Below are 21,031 nucleotides of genomic sequence, written 5' to 3' on the forward strand. Positions count from 1 at the left end.
TTACATCATGGATTGAGTGAATTTATAACATCATACTTAGAACAAGTCTGGTTTCATCATGTCCGTGAAATAATAGAATATTGAATTGGAAGAAGTTTCATAACTTCTCTAATTGAACGATGAAGACCCAAGGCACACATTTTTCAATTTTCAACGGGGGAATGTACCATCATCATGTTGGAAGATGTATATTTGTTGCTCAACCAAAATTTTGGAGGTAATTTGGTAACTGACGTGTCAATGGTTAGTTGGATGTAGGATGAAAAAAGTAACAACCTTAAACACACAAGATGAAGCTCCACGTTAACATACATTAAGATATATAGAAGTAAATTTTCTGGTGTTATCGCAAAATGTTGTAAGACATGTGAGTCGTTCAATCATAGACAAGTCGCTAAGATTAAACCGAGTGAAAAACTAGCCAAACAAATCAGAGCCGTTGAATCTTTTTTTTTTACGGCTGAGATCGACACGTGTCGACAAGCAGTGTTTTTTTATTGGTTAAAAAAAAAAAAACCGGGAACTTTCAATTAAAAGTTGAACTAATTTGATTTCAACACCTGGTTTATTTATTTTCGCCGTTCACTCTGTTCCCGCCGGCAATGGCCGACGACACTCCCGAACACGAACCCGATTCCTCACAACCTCTCACTCTCCACAATCTATCTTCAATTCGTTCCCTTCTCATAAACCCCTCCACCCCTAACACCACCCTCTCCCAAATCCTCAAAACCCTAACCAATTCCCAAAACCCCTCTCACCACACTCTCACTCTCCTCTCACACCCTTCCCTCTCTCATCTCCAAACCACCACCACCGTCGATTCCCTCGCCTCCATTTCACAACTTCCTTCATCCAAACCCTTTGTACTCGACGATGAGCGCTTCGTCTCGTTATGTTTCGGACCCTCCATCTCGGGTCGGGTATGGATGTTACGGAATGCGGGTTTAGGGTTTAATGTTCGGCCTGCGTTGTTGTTTACGGTGTTGTTAGGGTTTACGAATGATCCGTATCCTAACGTTAGAGCTGCTTCGTTGGAAGGACTTGTTCGTTTGAGTGAGTGTGGTGAGTTCAATGATGTTAGTATGATCAATGGTTGTTATCAACGTGGGGTTCAGCTTCTTAATGATATGGAAGATGATGTTAGACTCGCCGCAGTTCGTGTTGTAAGATCACTTTTCTGGATTCAATTTTTAACATTTTCATGTATTCTGTGTAGGTGTAGTGTAGAGAATTTTCGCGTATTTAAGTTTGTGTTTGATTCTGCCGTGAAAATAATTGATTTTGACTAAAAGTGAGTTGTAGGTTAAGTGACTTATATTTGGATACATGATACATTCATTCGGAAGCGAGTTGAATAATAAATTAGAGTGTAAAAATCAATTCTACTTGAGAGCAACCAATATAATTGTCAAAATCAATTTCACATCTCTAGAATTGATTTTAGCGCTTTCAAAAATGAAACCAAACACACACTCGGGATTCATAATAATTTATGGATGAGTGCTTGTTAAAGACCTATTTGAATTGACTAATTTTATACTTATCTATTGACTGTGAAACCCTTTGCCAAACCTCGTGAAAACTCTTTTATTCTTCTTCTGTTGAACGGGAGATAATAGGCATAGTATAGCTCTATTAAATTCTAATAATAGTTTCGAGGTTTATAAACATTAAATGAGAAGAGTTATAGGTTTGAGAAAACAGATGATTTTCTCTCTGTTGATGATTGTTTCTCCTTAATGGGTTTCATTGAAAATATGTTTTTTTTCTTTTTATACTAAATCTTAATTTTGGTATTAGAAAATATACTTAGCATCAAGGTATTAAACTGTGATTCTAAATTGCGATCAAGGTTTAGAAAGTCTCATCGCATGTATTTATTTGTAATTTTTCACAATATAAGATATCAAAATTTAAAACCTTGCTTAACAAGTGAGAAATTACATATGTAGGTGTTATTTTCATTTGAAGTTGTATACTTGTTACGTCAACGCCAAATGATTAATATTCTGATTTTGAGCTGCTTGTGCAAGCATAACAATATTTGAAGAGTTGATGGTAGATTAGTTGTTTGAATGATGTGAGTTGTTGTATTTCAGGTAACTTCATGGGGTCTGATGTTATCAGCTTTTAATGCAGACATGAAGGCATATTGGGGCAATGATGTATTTGCTAAGGTATATTCTTTATTTTGTGAGCTCACATGGTTTCATAGAATCCATGTCAATACACCTTTTGATGTTGAGTATCTGTTTGAGTTTTTAGGCATTTATAACAGTTGTTGGCTGATATACCCTTAATATCAAATATGGCATAATAACACATTCACTTCATGTGCATGCAGCTTTGTTCTATGGCAAGAGATATGAGCATGAAGGTTAGAGTTGAAGCCTTTAATGGCCTTGCGAAGATGGAAATAGTATCTAAGGATTTTCTTTTGCAAAGCTTATCAAAGAAAGTTTTAGGAAATGGAAAGCAAAAGGAAACTTTGGATCAGAGCACTTCTGAACAATTTGCAAAGTTGGCATCTAATGTTGCCGGTGCTCTAGTTCATGGACTCGAGGACGAGTTTTTTGAGGTAATTTTTTTGAATATATCATAGCAATATATTGCTTTGTTTACAAAGATTCATCTATAAGTTGACGGTAACTATCTGCCTTAATTTCAGGACTAGTTCATTGTTTGATTATATGAAAATTATAGTGTTTCTGCTTTACCTGTAGGTGCGGAAGTCTGCATGCCAGTCCTTACACAGACTGACAATCCTCTCTGTTGAGTTTGCTCGTGAAACCTTAGACTTATTAATGGATATGTTGAATGATGATTCAATGGTGGTTCGATTACAAACTTTAGAAACCATGCATCGTATGGCAATCAATAGCTGTCTAAAGCTTCAGGAAAAGCACTTGCACATGGTATCTTTCTGATCCTTCATTAGTCGATGTCTATCAATAATGTATCTTCCGTTTGAACTGCAAGATCCACCTAATTGATTTTGGTTAAATTATCATCCCCGTCTATGTATGGCAATTAATGATTACTCTCATCTTATGTTTCTTTTTGTTTTCTTATTTAGAAGATTTATCCTGTTTCCTATGGTGGGACATTTTTTTTGGGTGGTGGGGGGACGGTCTTTTTTTGGTGGCATGTCTTTGTATTTAGAGGTTTTGTGGGTAGCAAGTTATGCTAGTGGTGTTATTGTTAAGGTTTCAATAAGATGATTAGATTATTTACAGTTGTAGAATGCTAGATCACTAGGGTTGAAACACTTGCTTTTGGAAAGTAAAGAATTGCTAGTGGGATGCATGGGAAAATTGTTCTTGATGGTAGCCACAAAATATGATTTGTGAGATTAATTGAAAACTGAACCAATGATAAACAAAAATAAATGTGTTTTGGTAATCTGAGAGAAGTTTGAATTAGACACGCAAGAAAATGAGATGTTGTCACTTGTAATCAAATGTAATACCAGGGATTGTTGTGTCTTTTCCAAAAGCAATAAATTTGACTTAGTTGTAGACTTTATTCTTCAACTAAAAAATGTCTTGGATGACCCTAAATTTAATATAAGAACTTTGATCATAAATAGAACTTAGTGAACACAACAGCACGAAAGGGTTTTTTGGATATTATTGAGACTGTTTATGAGCATTGAGTGGGCTTTTCAAAGTGGAGTTCTTAATATATTAAATTGTAGTATGTATTAATTTTGCCAAATAGATGAAATTTTCTCTTGCTGATTCCCATAATAATGACATTGTCTTCTTCTTTATCCAAGTGGCAATTTGTTACTGATATTGTGCTAATGTTTCATTCATTTTGCAGTTTCTTGGTGCTCTACTGGACAACAGTAGGGAAGTAAGATGTGCTGAAAGGAAAATACTTAAAATTGTGAAGCTAAATAATCTGGCAATGTTCAAATCATCTATTGACAGACTTCTGGAAAATTTAGACCGTTATGCGCAGGTATTGCTTCGTACTATTTTCCAGTTGTCTTTTATTTCTTTAAAAGATGTGAAATCTCATGTTAAATTTTAAAATTTCAAGATACAAGTGGGTTTAATCTACAAAAAGACTGTGACCTTGCTTGATAAAACTGTTATGGTGAAAATAACAATATTTTTGTTTAGTCATTTTCATTTTGTTGGTTTAACTATTTGAAAGAGAAAAAATAAAGTGAAAGAGGGAACGGCCTCATAGCAGAATCAGCGAAAATATATTTAGCTTTTACAAGACAGAAGTCATAGTGAAATTATTGTTTATCCATTATGTACTTATTAATCGTACCGTCTTTTGTAATAACAGAGGCATGATTCTAAATACAACCACTTTTTAGCAATTCGTAACTGTTATTTCTCACCTGTGTATAACTTCAACTACTACGCTTCCAGGATGAAGCTGATGTTTTTTCGGTTTGCTCTAATCTTGGTCGAAATCACAAGAAATTCGTATGCTCAATCATCAAGGAAACTTTTGAAGAGGTGCGCTTGTTTAGATTATGATATAACCACATATGATATTTGTATATTTTGCATTCCAATGAAACAAATATAGCCATTCTTTAGAAAGAGTTGCACTGATTAATATTTTATGTTGTTCCTACAGGTAGAAGCATCTTTTGATGGAAATGTTGAATTTAAGAGTGGGAGGATAGCTGCACTCTTGATCATTTCAATATCTGCTCCTCTATTTAATGAAGATGTATGCAGTATACCACCAGTAATGTTTTCTTATGCAGTTACATTGTTGGGTAGAATTTATTGCGCTTTTAGTGATATCATGGATAGGGATGCGCTTTTGGCATACCTATGTGAGAAAAGCAGACCTCCAAGTTATTCTACCTCAAATATTAACCACGGGGAAGGGGATCAACAATTGCCTTTAATTGAAGGCGATACTCCAAATTGTGCTAGCAATGGGGTGATTGATTCCACAATTGCATCAGAAATCATGAAGGAACAAAAAGAGGTAGCCAACTATCAGGTAGAACAACATCAATCAGAGGATAGTGAAGTTACAACAGTTGTAAACTACATCCTTGCAAAGTTCCCTGATATGTGGCAAATGACAGAGACAGGTCTTACAAATGAAGTTTTAAGGTAATAAATTATAGTATTACTTCAGTAACGTTTGTGCCTTGACATTCACTTCGATTTGCTGCATCCGATATTTGTTATTTTTGTATATGTTGCATACAAGTTATATCTGATGTCTGGAATTTGCTTACAGTACACAATTTTGGCACTATAGAGATTATATTTGTGTACTGAGTATACATTGCATATATGATGCAGAGATTCTTGTTATTTAGTGTCTATGCTTGGTTTGAGGACTTGAAATTTAAATTGTTCTGAAAGCTTATAAACTGGTCCTTTGGTTGTTTAATTAGCATATTTGCATCTAATATTGGCTCTCTTCTTTTCCAATCATTAATGTTGCAGGTGTTTGAAGGATGAATTAGCAACTCTTAAATTTGACTCTTTGGGTTCTGATGATGCTTTGGCATTTACATTACTGTATCTCCGGATAATAAAATTACTTGTAGAAGTGTGGGAGCACTTGTCACTAGGAAAAGGTTCATATTCTCATGGAATGGGAGAATTGGAATTCAAACTACGAAAGCTTGATAGGAGGGTTAAAGAGTTGATGAGTAAGTTTGTAGGTTTTTCTGCAGAAGAAGAATTGAATATCTTGGAGATTATATTAGTGACTTATGCCCTCAGGCTATGTAAAGTTGAAACCATTTGTGTCAATCTTGCATTCAAGAGGTTGACTTCTATATATTCATGCGTTGAATCTATCCTTAAAGAAAGGTCAGATTCACCAACCAATTTTGTGGTTGAACTTCGTAAGTTATTACATGAATGTCAAACCACCTCCATCAATGGAGCTTCCTGCAGTCCACTTCAGTTTGATAGATGTCTCAAGCTATTCTCTCTGAAGAAATTTGTGTTTCATGGAACAATCAGACAATTAAAGGCAGAACTGAGAATTTCCAATAACGACTCTCTACATCCTTTTCCTTTTGTTTCAGGACTACCGGTTAGTATACCATGTGAAATTACTCTCCATAATATTATAAGCAAGTGTAAGTTGTGGTTGAGGATGAGTTTGGATGATGGTTTAGTACAATATATCTTTCTTGATTTGGACCATTTAGTAGGCTCTGGAGATGTAAGAAATTTTGTTTTTGCGGCCCCATTTTACAGAACACCAAAAGCTAATTCTTTTACATTGAAGGTTTGTATTAGCTTAGAATGTTTGTTTGAAAATGTTTGTCCAGTCCAAAGGTATGGAGGACCAAAATATGAACTAGTATCTCTTTGTAAAGAAAAACAAGTTTATTTTTCTGATGTTAATAAAGATTAATTTATTAGCCTTGTTAGTGAAAACTAGCTCTTTAAATGCCATGCACGTAGTGGTCTACATTGTAAACTACGCATTAGATTGAAGCAACTCCTCTTTAGATATTTTTGATGAAATGTTAGAGTATTTTGTTACTACATGGAAACAAGGGAAACAAAGTAGTTGTAAGATATAACAAAACTAACTCCCAAAACTTTAGATCGAGTACAAATTTGTTACCTTGATATTTTATGGAGTTATCTTGATACACCCTCCGTCTCATAATAACTGATCATTTTGCTCATTTCATGCATATTAAGAAAAGAGCAATGATATTTGAACAACTATTTGGTACAATCTATTTGACAACCTTCATTTTCTCTCTTTTCATTGGTCAAAAACAATTGAGAGAGAAAAAGGAAGAGAGTTGTCTAAAAATTGTTACAAAATGGTTGTACAAATATCATTTCTCTCAAGAAAATATAAATGAGAGAGAGAGAGAGAGAGAGAGAGAGAGATGCTTTTAAGTGTCTTGAAAAAAAAATTGTGCATTCTCTATTATCATAAATGCAAACTAGAATATATTAAATTTAGAGTGATGAAAGTAGTATTAATTAGAGTTATAGTCATAGTTTTGAATACTCCCTTAAGACGATGCGTGAGAGAGTCAACTCACATCAGCAGCTAATCCTGGTTATTTCCACGTTACCCACGTAGATACAACATTCAAACAAAAGGGGTGATATTCACATTCAATAATAATAAACATATAATTGATCAACAAAATTTAACAACATAAACAACAACAATTTATCATCAACAATACTAATAAACAACGAGTCAAGTAAGAAAATTTAACAACACAAAACAACAGTAATTCATCATCAACAATGCTTCACATAATTTCTCAATAACAACTCATTAATTTTTTCGACAACTTGACAACACGACGACAACACCGACAACAACATCAACTTGACAATGCACTATGCATGTGGTACCAATCAGGGCATCAAACCCCCAACTTATACAGCATAGGCTCTCAACGTGGTATGAATGATCAAGCATTCAACAGGACATCAAGTCCCCAACTTTATATGAATGATTATACATTCAACAGGGCATCAAGCCCTCAACTTTATATGAATGATTATACATTCAACAGGGCATCAAGCCCCCAACTTTAATGATTATGCATGGACTCAGCAACAAATGCAACAACAACCAACAACTTACAACTTTAACGACATTGACGACAACGGCGGCAACGACAACAACGACTTTGCATCATAATATCATATTCATCAACATATACATTCATATAATAATTCATCAATCATGAACAACACCATATAACATCATATTCATCAACATATACATTCATATAATAATTCATAAATCATGAACAACACCATATAACATCATATTCATCAACATATACATTCATATAATAATTCATAAATCATGAACAACATCATATAACATCATGTTCATCAACATATACATTCATATAATAATTCATAAATCATGAACAACATCATATAACATCATATTCTTCAACATATACATTCATATAGATATTAAATCATCCAATAAAGATATTCACGTCAAACCAAGTTAGTTCCATCACAACATAGGTTAAATACTCTTAAACACCTTAATTGAACTCATAGTACACAAGCTTTGAAGTTTGGAGACAATCCATAAGATTTGGGTTGACCTAGAAATTATCATGCAGAATTTTCATAAAATTTCACTAAGACCTCCTTGGAGCATTTTCATCATAACTCAAAAACCAAAAATCATTTTCAAGTCAAACCAAAGCCACTAGAAAGCTAACACAATTATCTAAAACTTTCATGTTTACAGCAAAGGCCAATTCAAAACAGAAACGTGTGAAAAAGACACAAAAACATGAAACAGAGTATGCTGTCACTGTGCAATTTCGCTAATGTCGAAAATCTAGCTAATATCGAAATTGTTACAGAGGATTTCACCAATAGCGAACTTCTAGCGAGTTTTTCTCCTGCTGTTACGATTTCTACACATTTTTCACCCAAAAAAACCCAAATTTCATCTACCCAAATTTGATAGGAAACTTAACCTAAGATTATTCTACAACCTGAACATCAATTGTACACAAATTCAATGGATTTTCTACTCTATTAACTAGAGCTGTAAAAAATGGACCGGCCCATTGACCCATATTTTTGGGCCGGGTCGGGCCTAAAAAACTAACAAAAAATGCACTCGGGCTTTTTTGGCCCAAGCCCATTTGGGGCATACAAAAGTTGGGCTGGCCTGGCCCACTGGGCTTTGGGCCGGCCCATTAGCCCATATTTTATTTTATTTTAGTTAAAAAACAACATATTTTTTTAAAAATTATCAACTAATTTAAAATTTATTAACAAAAAAATATTTAAATAAATATGGATGAATTTAGCTTACAGTTTTAAAATTTTAAAGTTTATAAATTATTAATTTGATTTAATTGAAAGAATAATCTAGAGTTTAATTATTATTCAATGTTAATGTAAAAATTATTTATATTTTTATGTCCATCCAATCATATTTTAGCAAAAAAATAATGGTGAGTAACTAATACATAAGAAAATACATAAACAAAGTGAATAAATTTTAAAAATAAAACATAAACGGGCCAGGTCGGGCTGGCCCATGGCCCACCCGGGCCGAGCTCTAGAATTCACGGCCCAATCATAAACAGGCCAGCCCGGGCTGACCCATTTCTATAGTCGGGCCTCTCAGGCCCGAGCCGGGCTAGGCCGGGCCTGCCCATTTGACACCTCTACTATTAACAACCAATTACGACTTCAAAACCTAATTTCCAAATTCACAAATTCACAAACAACAACATGCTAAATTCAATTTCAGAATTATACAACCCAAAATTAGAGAAAGTTAATCCCACCGTTACATTAATTCAATGGTTTACCTACTCTTTCAACAATCAATTTTGCAATTAACCCTAATTTCTATAACATCAAAACTACAAAACAACGAAATGTTAAACCCCTTTTCAAAAACATACAACCCATTATTAGAGAAAGCTAGTCCCACCCTTACCTTATATTAGATGATTACAGACTCTACAAGTTTGTTCATCTTCTCTTTATTTGACTTTTCACTTTCTCCCAAAACAACAGTTTGCACGTATTCTAATTTTCTAACTCTGACTCTCCCCTTTTTCTAAATCCTTAACCTACTTATTTTCCCTTATTTTCAATTCTGCCCCCTAAACCTCATTATTCTATTTAATTATATTTCTCGACTAAATAATAAAATATGGGCTAACAATATATTTCTCCACTAAATAATAAAATATGGGCTAATAATATATTTCTCCACTAAATAATAAAATAGGGGCTACTAATAAATATCATGCACAACTAAAATATATACTCCCTCCGTCCCTGAATAAGTGACCTATTTGATCATTTCACAGATTAAGAAAATTGTAAAGATGAAAGAAAGAGAGTGATACTTTTACTGAATTGCCATTGTCATTATTTTGAAACTTTTTCACTTTTAAGTAATGATTACTTTCTTTGTTCCACTACAAACTTTAACATGGGGACCATAAAGTATTTATAAGGGGTAAATCTGTCAAATTTTGCTTAGAAATCTGAGAAGGTCAAGTATTGTGGGACAAATATTTTTTACAAATAGGTCACTTATTCAGGGACGGAGGGAGCATCACTTATCAAATTAAATCGATTAAATTATAAAAAAGACTCTAAACTCTATCAAATAAATAAATAATAAAATAGGGCGTTACACATACCAGGTGCTAGATAGGCGTGTCTGGAGCTGATCCTCAAAGTATTAGACATCATTTACATCAATTTACTCACTTTACAGGTCATTCAAAGGCTCGCAAGTCGTTTTTACAACTAATTTGGCTTCTTTGCGTTTGGTTGATTTGGAACGAATGCAACAACAGATTATTCAATAATATTGAAACACCAATTACTCAGCTTGTAGAAAAAGCAAAATTTCATTCGTTTTGGTAGTTAAAAGCTAATAACACCACTTTTGTGTACGGATCTCAGGGATGGAGGTCAGACTCTTTACTTTGTCTGGGTATGAACTGACCTTTTTTTGTAATTAATTTATTTGACAAATTGTTTCTCGGGATGGATTCTTAGGTACACCTTGTATTTATGAATCTTCATCGCCGCTGTTAATATACTCCCTCCGTCCCATAATATAAGCAAAAAAAATTCATTTTCTTTGTCCCAAAATATAAGCAAAAAAGACAAACTTTTATCTTATTTAATCTTGTTTTTTTAAAAAATCTTTTTTCCAAGAAAAACTTTTGTTTATTCTCATAAAATTAAATGCAAATTACATTCAATTTTCTCTCTCTTTTATTTTTTCCATAACCAATGGCCAATGAAAATTGTTTTTACATCTTCCTATAAAACTTTTTCCAAAGAAAACACAAAAACTTATACTCCAAATTCTTATATTTTAGTTTTCTTAATAAGTGTTATTTTTTTTTTTTTTTGCTTATAATTTAGAACGGAGGGAGTATTTCATTTTGATTTCTTAAAAAATAAAATTATTTATTACATGAGAGATAGAGTGCGAGGAAAAACAAAAGAGTTTGTTAGAAGAGAGTATATCAATTGTTTTTTTTTTTTTAAAAGGTATATCAATTGTTTGTTACACTAAAAAGATAATGAGTTTAAAAAATTAAGATTTTATCCGTGGATTAAAACGAAATATAATAGAAAAAATTATTAACTCCCTCAAAAAATTAAACCACTACGCAACCCTACTTAAGCTTGAGCTACCGTCGCTCTTCACGGTGCGTTTCCTTTCTAACTTTTCCATATCGCCGTACGCTTTCAATATTCATTATCTTAATCAATTTTCACCCTTTTCTTGTTCAACAAGTTTTCATATTAACTTCCACTACTAAAATCGTTTTTTGGTGTTTTGAATTTTCATTTTATTCTTCTAGCCTTTAGAGGAAGAATGAATGACGATGCTCTCTACGGGGTTTTTGCCGATTCGTCTTGTGGAAAACGGAGAAAACACGACGATTCCTCGAGGATACAAGACCTCACTAAACCGGTGAATTTTGTTTCAACCGGAACTTTCATGCCTAATGAGGATAAATTTGATGACAATAAGCAGGAGCAGAGTCTAGGTCACGAGGAATCAGTGGATGTTGGGAAATTGGAGAATTACAACGGAATGGGAATGAAGCTGATGGAGAAAATGGGTTATAAAGGAGGTGGTCTTGGGAAGAATGAGCAGGGTATATTAAATCCTATCGAGGCGAAACTGAGGGATAAATATTCTGGTCTTGGATTTAACATATCTAATGAGACTACAACTCCGTTGCCCTCTTTGGAGACGGAGAAGAAGAGTGAACCGGGAGAAGGCATTCAGCCTGTAGTCGGAAGAAAGAAAAGACGTAGGTATAAGAACATAACAAGTATGCTGGATCGAGTCCAAGAAGAAAATGCATTAGCATTGGATTCCCTTGCTCAATACTTTAGGCACATGCACAAAAGATATGTCGAGTATTATAAGTCGTGTAAATTGGCATGCGTTGCATACTCATATGCTCTGCCTTTGTTTATCAGAGTGTTCCAAGGATTGGATCCTCTTCGAAATCCATCTCATGGTTTGGAGTTGGTATCAGAGTGGAAGACATTGCTTCTAGGAGATGATAGTTTTGGTATACAAGTCATATCATCACCTTATACACATTTGGTTTCAGAGGTTGTATTGCCGGCTGTTAGAAAATCTGGTATCAATACCTGGCAAGCACGGGATCCTGAGCCAATGCTACGGTTTTTGGATTCATGGAAAAAGTTGCTTCCTTCTTCAGTTCTTGCTACTATATTAGACACCATAGTCATGCCCAAACTATTAAGTGCTGTAGATACTTGGGAACCACACCGCGAGACAATTCCTATCCACACATGGGTGCATCCATGGCTACCTCTGCTAGGGCACAAGATGGAGAGGGAGGGTATCTACCAGATTGTTCGTTTCAAATTGAGTAATGCTCTTGGCACGTGGCACCCAAGTGATGGTTATGCATATGCTATATTGTCCCCTTGGAAGGCTTTATTTGATTCTGATAGTTGGCAACAACTTATATACCGTTATATTGTACCAAAGCTGAAGGTTGTCTTGCGAGACGACTTCCAAGTGAACCCGAGAAGTCAGAATCTTGCTCAATTTTATTGGGTGATGAACTGGGCTTCGGCTATTCCAATTCATCTGATGGTTGACATAATGCAGATCTTCTTTACCAAGTGGCTTACGGTTTTATATCATTGGTTGTGCTCAAATCCTAACTTTGGTGAAGTTAGAAAATGGTATTTGGACTGGAAAGAACTTATTCCAAAAGAACTTTTGGCAAATGAGAGTATTCGATACAAGCTCCATTGTGGTCTTTGTATGATGAACCAGGCTGTTGAATGTATGGAGGTGGTGCAACCTTGTTTGAAGGAGAACATAAGCTATATTAGGGCAAGTGAGCAGAGGAAATTTGAGACTCAGCAAAAAGCAGCAGCCTCTTCTCAACAACAGGCTACTGCAAGCTTGGGTGGTGCTGTCAATGCATATGGTGTGAATGAAATCAGCGTGAAAGAACTTATTGAAGCCTATACTCAGGATCATGGTTTACTGTTCAAACCTAAATCTGGTAGAATGCACAACGGTCATGAAATATATACGTTTGGCAATGTCAGCATAATTATTGACTCTCTAAACCAAAAGGTCTATGCCCAAAATGCAGAAACATGGTCTTTAGAAACCCTCGAACAATTGCTAGAGTTGCAAAATAAATTCCTTAGTAAAAGACGTTGAATTTCTTTAGGGTTTTTGTATCAGTTATTTTCTCTTGATTTGCTGTCTAAGGATATCCTAGTTTTCTTATGTTTTGTTTCAATATCCTACATGCTGTAAAATTATAGGCAGATAATATAGGCAAAATGAAGTCATCGTTTTTTTTCCTTCGTAATGTTAACTGTTGTTTTGGATGTGAATATATTTAGAGATGAGGGAAGGAACATATACGTTGGCCAATCCTTGTGCATGCCATTCTTCTTCTGGTTGTATCGGTTTCATAGCTGGTTAATTTAAAGCTTACTGTTCCTAGAAATTGCAATCCTGATGCAATGTTACCTGCTGCTGCAGTTATAATCCTTGTTTTTTAATAAAGTAAGACACATTTCACAGGTAATAGAGCAAAAAATACCATCAGAGAATAATATAAGCATCCCTCTTAAACATATATGCTTAAATGGAAACAACGAAGAAGGAAAATTTATAATTGAAACAGTTTATTTTAGTTTCCAGTTTCTAAGCTTATTAATAAACATACTTCTGTAATAGAACCATGCACAGAACACCAAACATTGTTAATATTCATTCCACTGCTCCATCACACAAGTTACGAGTGAAATTGTACCGAATGTTAGTGCTGCTTTATGCATTTATATATACTGCAAAATAGACTAGTAATACAATGTGGTATAACTAGGTAAACCAATACCCTTGATGCAGGAGCAGTTTGTTTATCATTCTGTTTTTATGTTTTTTCCTTCTGAATTTTCACTGTTAAATGTTATTATGTAATATTTGTCATGTAACTTGCACTTGAGTGATGGAGATATTTTAGCACTGTGTTCCGAAAGATGTTCTGAAAGGAAAATACTTAAAGTAGTGAAGCTAAAATAATCTGGCAATGTTCTAATCATCTATTGACTGACTTCTGGAAAATTTAGACTGTTATGTGCAGGTATGCTTTGTACTATGTGTTAAAATCAAATATAAATCAAACATTATGATTCGCTAGTTGTCGTCTCAATTACGTTTAATTAGCACTTTAGCCCAATAGTTGTCAAATTTAGTTTTAAGTTGTGCTAGTGTGAGTTGTAACTAACATAAGTTACCATCTGGATGATCATCGAAGGCTCCTAGCAAATCATAGCGTAATTGATATGACAACTATTGGGGTAGGGTGGGTTGTAACCAACATAAACAGAGGGTAACTTATGTCGGTTACGGCTCACACTACCCAATAGTTGTCAAATTTAGTTTTAAGAGTTTTAAGTTATGAAAAGTTTTGTAACAAGCTTAAATAAAGCATAGTAAACTTTAGTTTAAGGGTGAGTGTTAAAACCAATTAGAAATCAAACGTTATAATTTGCTAGGTGTCATATAAATTACGTGCAGTAGTTGTAATTGATTTCTATTTCTATTATAAATACGAACAAGGTGTGCTCTACCAAGACTCAAAACCGTTATACAGAGATGCAATTTTGACGCTATTTTCCCATTGTTTTTTATCTGCAAAAAGTATGTGGCCTTACTAGATAAAATTGTAATGGCATTGCTTATGAAAATATCAATTTTTCGTCTGGTCATTTTCATTTTGTTGGTATAACTATTGAAAGAGAAAAAATATAAAGTTAAAGAGGGAATGATCCGGCATCAAAATTAAAGAGATTATTAGCTTTTACAAACCATAGGTGGTATGGAAATTATTGGTCATAACCCTTTGTTCCTCATTTCGTTCAACATGTTTTTGGTTTATCAATTGCATGCTTCTTAGTCTTACAGAGTCATTATACTAAATGCAACCTTTTTTAGCAGTTCCAAACTGTTATTTCTCACCCTTGTTTAAGTACTATATGGTTTTAGGATGAAGCTGATGTATTCTCTGCTTTCTCTCATCTTGGTTGAAATAACAAGAAATTCGTAGAATTGCTTGTCAAACAAACTTTTGAAGAGATGCGCTTTCAGAGTATAATGTTAACCTCGTGAAATCTTGAATATTTTGCATGCTAATGAAACAAATATAGCTAGAATCTTTATAAAGAGTGGCACATATTAATATTAGTGATATCATGGATAGGGATAGAAACTAGTTGGTATCCTGCAGGCATAGAAACTAGTTGTTTCGTCGTTTTATTTTAGCATGTCTGCAACTAATATCGTGTCTCTTCTGTAATAATAATTTTTCCTTTTGAGGTGATGATTTTAATGATGCGGGTGTTTGAAGGAGGAATTAGCAACTCTAAAATTTGACTCTTTGGACTTTCACTATATCTCCAGATGATTAAACTACTTGCAGAAGTGTGGGAGCACTTATTACCAGCAAATGGTTCATGTTCTCATGGAATGGTTCGCGTTCTCTTCAGTTTGATAGATGTCTCAAGCTCTTCTTCCTGAAGAAGAAGTTTGTGTTTCATGGAACAATCAAACAATAAAAGGCAGAACTGAGAATTTCCAACATTGACTCTCTACATCCTTTTCCCTTTGTTTCAGGACTACCAGTTAGTGTACCATGTGAAATCACACACTCCATAATATTTTAAACAAGTGTAAGTTGTGGTTGAGGATGAGTTTGGATGATGGTTTCTTGATGGAAAAGCAAAAAAATTGAGAACCAAAATATGAACCAGTACCTCTATGTGAAGAAAAACAAGTTTATCTTTCCAATGTCTCTAAAGATTAATTTTATAGCATTGCAAGTAAAATTTTTGCTCTTTCAATACCTATACATTGTAAATTATGCATCATGTTGAAATAACTACTGTTTATATATATATGTATGAAATGTTAAGTTTTTTGTTACTGCATGGAAATAAGGAAATCAAACTACTTGCTCCGATTTCATATGTATGAAAAATAATTATGTTCGTACTCCTGCGTCCCAAAATTTAAGAAAAAAAAAGTCACTTTCTTTGTCCCAAAAGTTAAGTTGTGTTTATAATAGTGACCAAAGGGAGTAAATAAATTGAGAAAAAGATGAATTATTTGAAAAATAATAGAATGTAGAATACGATACTGATCTCTAACTAAGAAATAAATAAATTGAGAAAAAGGTGAATTAATAGAATGGAGAATACAATATAATTAGGGTAGGATACACTTTTATATAATAATCTTAATTTAACTAAAATAACAAAATGTCATCAAGTTCCACCAAAGAAAAAACTAACATAACAAACTTCCACCAAATCATAGCTAACTTCTAACTATTGTAAACAAGCTCTAACAAATCTCTAACTATATCTAATAGTCCTACAAGTTGCAAGTGTGGATTAACATTTTCAACTTGAAAACAACAATACAACCAAAGAAAAAGGTAATACAATTTAACTAAATTAATGAGAGAGAAAAAATACAAATAATAATCACATAGGCTAATCAAGAAATGTTGATGAAGGTAGCCTTTTCATTCTTAATATGCTTCTATGATGTGGTAGTTTAGCCTTTTTTTCATTTAGGTTTGTAAATGATGTGGTCTTTTTTATCATCAAATTGTAAAGTAATCCACTTATTTCTCCTAATTCGATCCATTTTCGATTGAGAAATTTCGTTCTTAGTTAGTAAATGTCAAAATCTCTTTTTTAACTTATATCAAATGAGTTTAAAATAACTTTTACTATTTTTGAGAAAATTTCAAAAAAATTCATTTTAAAAAATATAAAGGAAAATCCATTTTTCTTAAATCTAAAACAAACGGACCCTAAATTGTTTGTTATACTAAAAAGATAATGAGTTTAAAAAATTAAGAATTTAATAGTGGATTAAAACAAAATACTACCTCCGTCCTTAATTATAAGACCTTTTTGAGAATTTTTTTGTCCCTTTTTATAAGACCCCTTTGCTATATCCAACTACATTAATTATTTCTTTACATACATGCCTCTATTTATTATACATTTTTTTTTCTTCAATTAGCAATAAATAACATGTTGAAAACATAAACTAATCATCTCTCTTAAAGGATAAAATTGTAAAAACAATAGTAATTACAAATAACGTTAATACAAATATCCACTATCTTAATTGCTGTGATTTTGACAAAAAGGTTATAAAGGGAAAATAGTATAATAGAAAAAATTAATAATAACTCAAAAAATTAAAGCACTACGCAACCCTAGTTAAGTTTCAGCGGTGCGTTTCCTTTCTCACTTTTCCATATCGCCGTACACTTTCAATATTCCTTTTCTTGTGCAACACGTTTGCGTTTCAATACAATCGTTTTTTTTTTTTTTTAAATCATTACTCTGGTGTGTGAATTTTCAGTTTATTCTTCTAGCCTTTAGAAGATGAATGACGATCACGCCATATATAACGCTCTATATGGAGTGTTTGCAGATTCGTCTTGTAGAAAGCGAAGAAAACACAGCCATTCCTCGAAGAAACAAGACCTTACTGAACCGGTAAATTTGGTAAATTTCGTTTCTACCGGAACTTTCATGCCTAATGAGGATAAATTTGATGACAATAAGCAGGAGCAGGGTCTAGTGGATGTTGGGAAATTCGAGAGTAGAACGCAAAGAAAACACAGCGATTCCTCGAAGAAACAAGACCTTACTAAACATGTAAATTTCGTTTCTACCGGAACTTTCATGCCTAATGAGGATAAATTTGATGACAATAAGCAGGAGCAGGGTCTAGTGGATGTTGGGAAATTCGAGAGTAGAACGCAAAGAAAACACAGCGATTCCTCGAAGAAACAAGACCTTACTAAACATGTAAATTTCGTTTCTACCGGAACTTTCATGCCTAATGAGGATAAATTTGATGACAATAAGCAGGAGCAGAGTCCAGTGGATGTTGGGAAATTCGAGGGTATAAAGCGAAGAAAACACAGCGATTCCTTGAAGAAACAGGACCTTACTAAACCGGTAAATTTTGTTTCCACCGGAATTTTCATGCCTAATGAGGATAAATATGATGACAATAAACAGGAGCAGGGTCTAGGTCAGGAGGGATCAGTTGATGTTGGGAAATTCAAGAGTTATAACGGAATGGGAATGAAGCTGATGGAGAAAATGGGTTATAAAGGAGGTGGTCTTGGGAAGAATGAGCAGGGTATATTAAATCCTATTGAGGCGAAACCGAGGACTAAACAATCTGGTCTTGGATTTAACATATCTAATGAGACTACAACTCCGTTGCCCTCTTTGGAGACGGAGAAGAAGAGTGAACCGGGAAAATGCGTGCAGCCTATAGTTGGAAGAAAGAAAAGGTGTGCATTGTTAAAGCGGTTGAAGAAGCAGAAACAAGGGGAAGCTAAATAATCTGGCAATGTTTCAAATCATCTGTTATAGCTAGGGTCTTTAGAAAGAGTGAAACATATTAATTATTTATGTTGATCTTATAAGTGGAAGTAGATTTTGAAATTAACATTGAATTTGAATAGCTTCACTTATAATCATTTTTTATATTTGCTTCGCTATCGAATTATTCTTTTAGAGATGTCATGGATAGGGATGCTCTTTTGATATACATGTGTGAGAAAAGCAGATCTACAAGTGATTTTGCCCCAAATGTTAACAATTGCCTTTCGTTGAAGGAGATACTCGAAATTTTGATATCGATGAAGAGATTGATTCGAAAGTTGGATCCTAAATCATGATGGAACCAAATAAAGGATTATGAAGTTACAAACTACATCCTTGCAAAGTTCCCTGAAATGTATAGATGTATTTTTAACACAAAAGTTCTCGCGAATATGCTTTTAGAGCAACAAAAATTTCGGTATTATATAGATGTATTTTTGTGTGCTAAGCTTACATTGCATATATGATACGGGGATTCTAGTTATTTGGTGTCTATATTTGGTTTGAGGGCTAAACATTTAAGATGTCCTGCAAGCTTATAAACTGGTTGTTTCGTCGTTTTATTTTAGCAAGTATGCATCTAATATCGTGTCTCTTGTTCTAATAATTTTTCTTTTTCCCGTGATGATCTTAATGATGCGGGTGTTTGGAGTATCACTGGATCTCCGGATAATTAAACTACTCACAGAAGTGTGGGAGCACTTATCAGAAACAAATGGTCCGCGTTCGCATGGAATGGTTCGCGTTCTCTTCAGTTTGATAGATGTCTCAAGCTCTTCTTCCTGAAGAAGAAGTTTGTGTTTCATGGAACAATCAAACAATTAAAGGCAGAACTGAGCATGACTGAAGAAGTTTGTGTTTCATGGACCACAATCATGCTCTTTCAAAGGATATGTGATACATGTGTTGAAGCATGACTGATCTCTAACTAAGAAATAAATTGAGAAAAATATGAATTATTTTGAAATAATAGAATGAAGAATATGATATAACTAGGGTAGGATACACTTTTATATAATAATCTTAAGTTAACTAACATAACAAATTGTCCTGGTAAACTTAACTCAATTTGTAGAAATATTGTATAATATCTGTAAGGACTGGAGTTCGAACCTCAAACTCTCCATTTATTCACCTTAAAAATGTAATTTTTTTTGCAAAAACTAACCTAACAAATTTCCACCTAATCATATCTAACTTCTAACTGTATTTTCAACTTGAAAAAATGTTGAGAAATCTCTAACTAATTAATGAAAATTACAAGTGAAAAGATTCAAATAATAATTACATAGGCTAATCAAGAAATGTTGATGAAGAAAGTGGTAGCTAGCCTTTTCATTCTTAATATGTTTCTTATCCTATGATAGCTAAGCTTTTCATTCTTTATATGCTCCTATCCTATGATAGTATAGTCTTTTTTTCATTTAAGTTTGTAAATGATGTGGTCTTTTTTATCATCAAATTGTAAAGTAAATAAGTAATCCACTTATTTCCCCTAATTCAATCCATTTTCGATTGAGAAATTTCATTCTTAGTTTTAGATGTTGTTTGTTACATATTATTCTATTGAAAAAATCATTGTTATACCAAAATGATATTTTAAGGATTTTACGATATATGTGTAATGAATGGGACAAATGAAAAGGAATATTTTTTTTTGTTGTAAATTGAGTATCATCTGCACGCACAATTGTAGAGACTAATCTTTCGAGTTTTTTGTGATCCAATTCGGCGGCAAACTCTCCCTAAATTAGAAGAGATACATGTTATCTGATCTAAACATTGTTGAATAGATGAAGAAAAAGATTAAACAAAATTCGTTAATTAAAAAAACCACATCAAATCTGTGAGCACAATGGAGAGCAAAGATAAGCTGGGCACAAACCACGTATATAAAATGAGTTAACATTAAACTCTCGTGTACAAGATTTTTTTTTAGTGGTAATTAAACTCTAGTGTACAAGATTTATTAGTTTAAATCTACTAAATACAATATTATTAACTGCAATTATTAATTTTGAATCACCTCATATTTATCATCTACTTTTTTTTTTAATCTTCAAGTTCTTGGGAGAATAGAATCCTGATAATCCGAAGTTTTAGTTAAAACAAATTTCATTTAAAAATCGAACTCACATTCTCCTGAACGATTCGTCTTTCATAAAACTCATTGTCCGATTGTTTGGTTGTTAACCGTACTTTAAAAAAAAGAAATTATAGAATGAGTTCCATAAAAAAATAGAGATTTAAGGATGAAGTCAATCAAAGTGGATTTAGTTACCGAGCTTAATATTGCTATTAACAACAATTCTAGCATATTCAATAGGATTTGGTGAAGTTTTACTATTTTTGTTGTTTGAGAAATGGATTTGGTGAAGTTGTCTATGCATATTCAGTTGTCAATAACCAACAATGGTAAATACTCATAGACACTCAAGGTCGAGACCTTGAATGGTAGCTAAAGTATGAACTTGATGTCCTATTCTTTTTATAAAAGTCAATCACACGCGCACGCATACAAAATGCACACACGTACACATACACAACAT

At 33.4% G+C, this 21,031-nt stretch overlaps 2 protein-coding genes across 2 annotated transcripts; both read left to right on the plus strand.

The window, feature by feature from the left end:
• Nucleotides 1-504: 504 nt before the first annotated feature.
• LOC11413648 (protein SIEL) lies at nt 505-6,395 on the plus strand. Its single transcript, XM_003623343.4, has 8 exons — nt 505-1,166; nt 2,103-2,180; nt 2,348-2,581; nt 2,727-2,918; nt 3,829-3,969; nt 4,395-4,484; nt 4,609-5,102; nt 5,445-6,395. The coding sequence occupies exons 1-8, from the start codon at nt 603-605 to the stop codon at nt 6,370-6,372; spliced, it is 2,721 nt and encodes a 906-aa protein (XP_003623391.1). The 5' UTR covers nt 505-602; the 3' UTR covers nt 6,373-6,395.
• A 4,799-nt stretch (nt 6,396-11,194) lies between these two features.
• LOC11408066 (septin and tuftelin-interacting protein 1 homolog 2) lies at nt 11,195-13,398 on the plus strand. The gene has a single exon (XM_003623344.3). The coding sequence runs from the start codon at nt 11,350-11,352 to the stop codon at nt 13,201-13,203; it is 1,854 nt and encodes a 617-aa protein (XP_003623392.1). The 5' UTR covers nt 11,195-11,349; the 3' UTR covers nt 13,204-13,398.
• Nucleotides 13,399-21,031: the final 7,633 nt, after the last annotated feature.

The sequence above is a fragment of the Medicago truncatula genome, chromosome 7 (assembly GCF_003473485.1).
Source record: "Medicago truncatula cultivar Jemalong A17 chromosome 7, MtrunA17r5.0-ANR, whole genome shotgun sequence".
NCBI classification, from domain to species: domain Eukaryota; kingdom Viridiplantae; phylum Streptophyta; class Magnoliopsida; order Fabales; family Fabaceae; genus Medicago; species Medicago truncatula.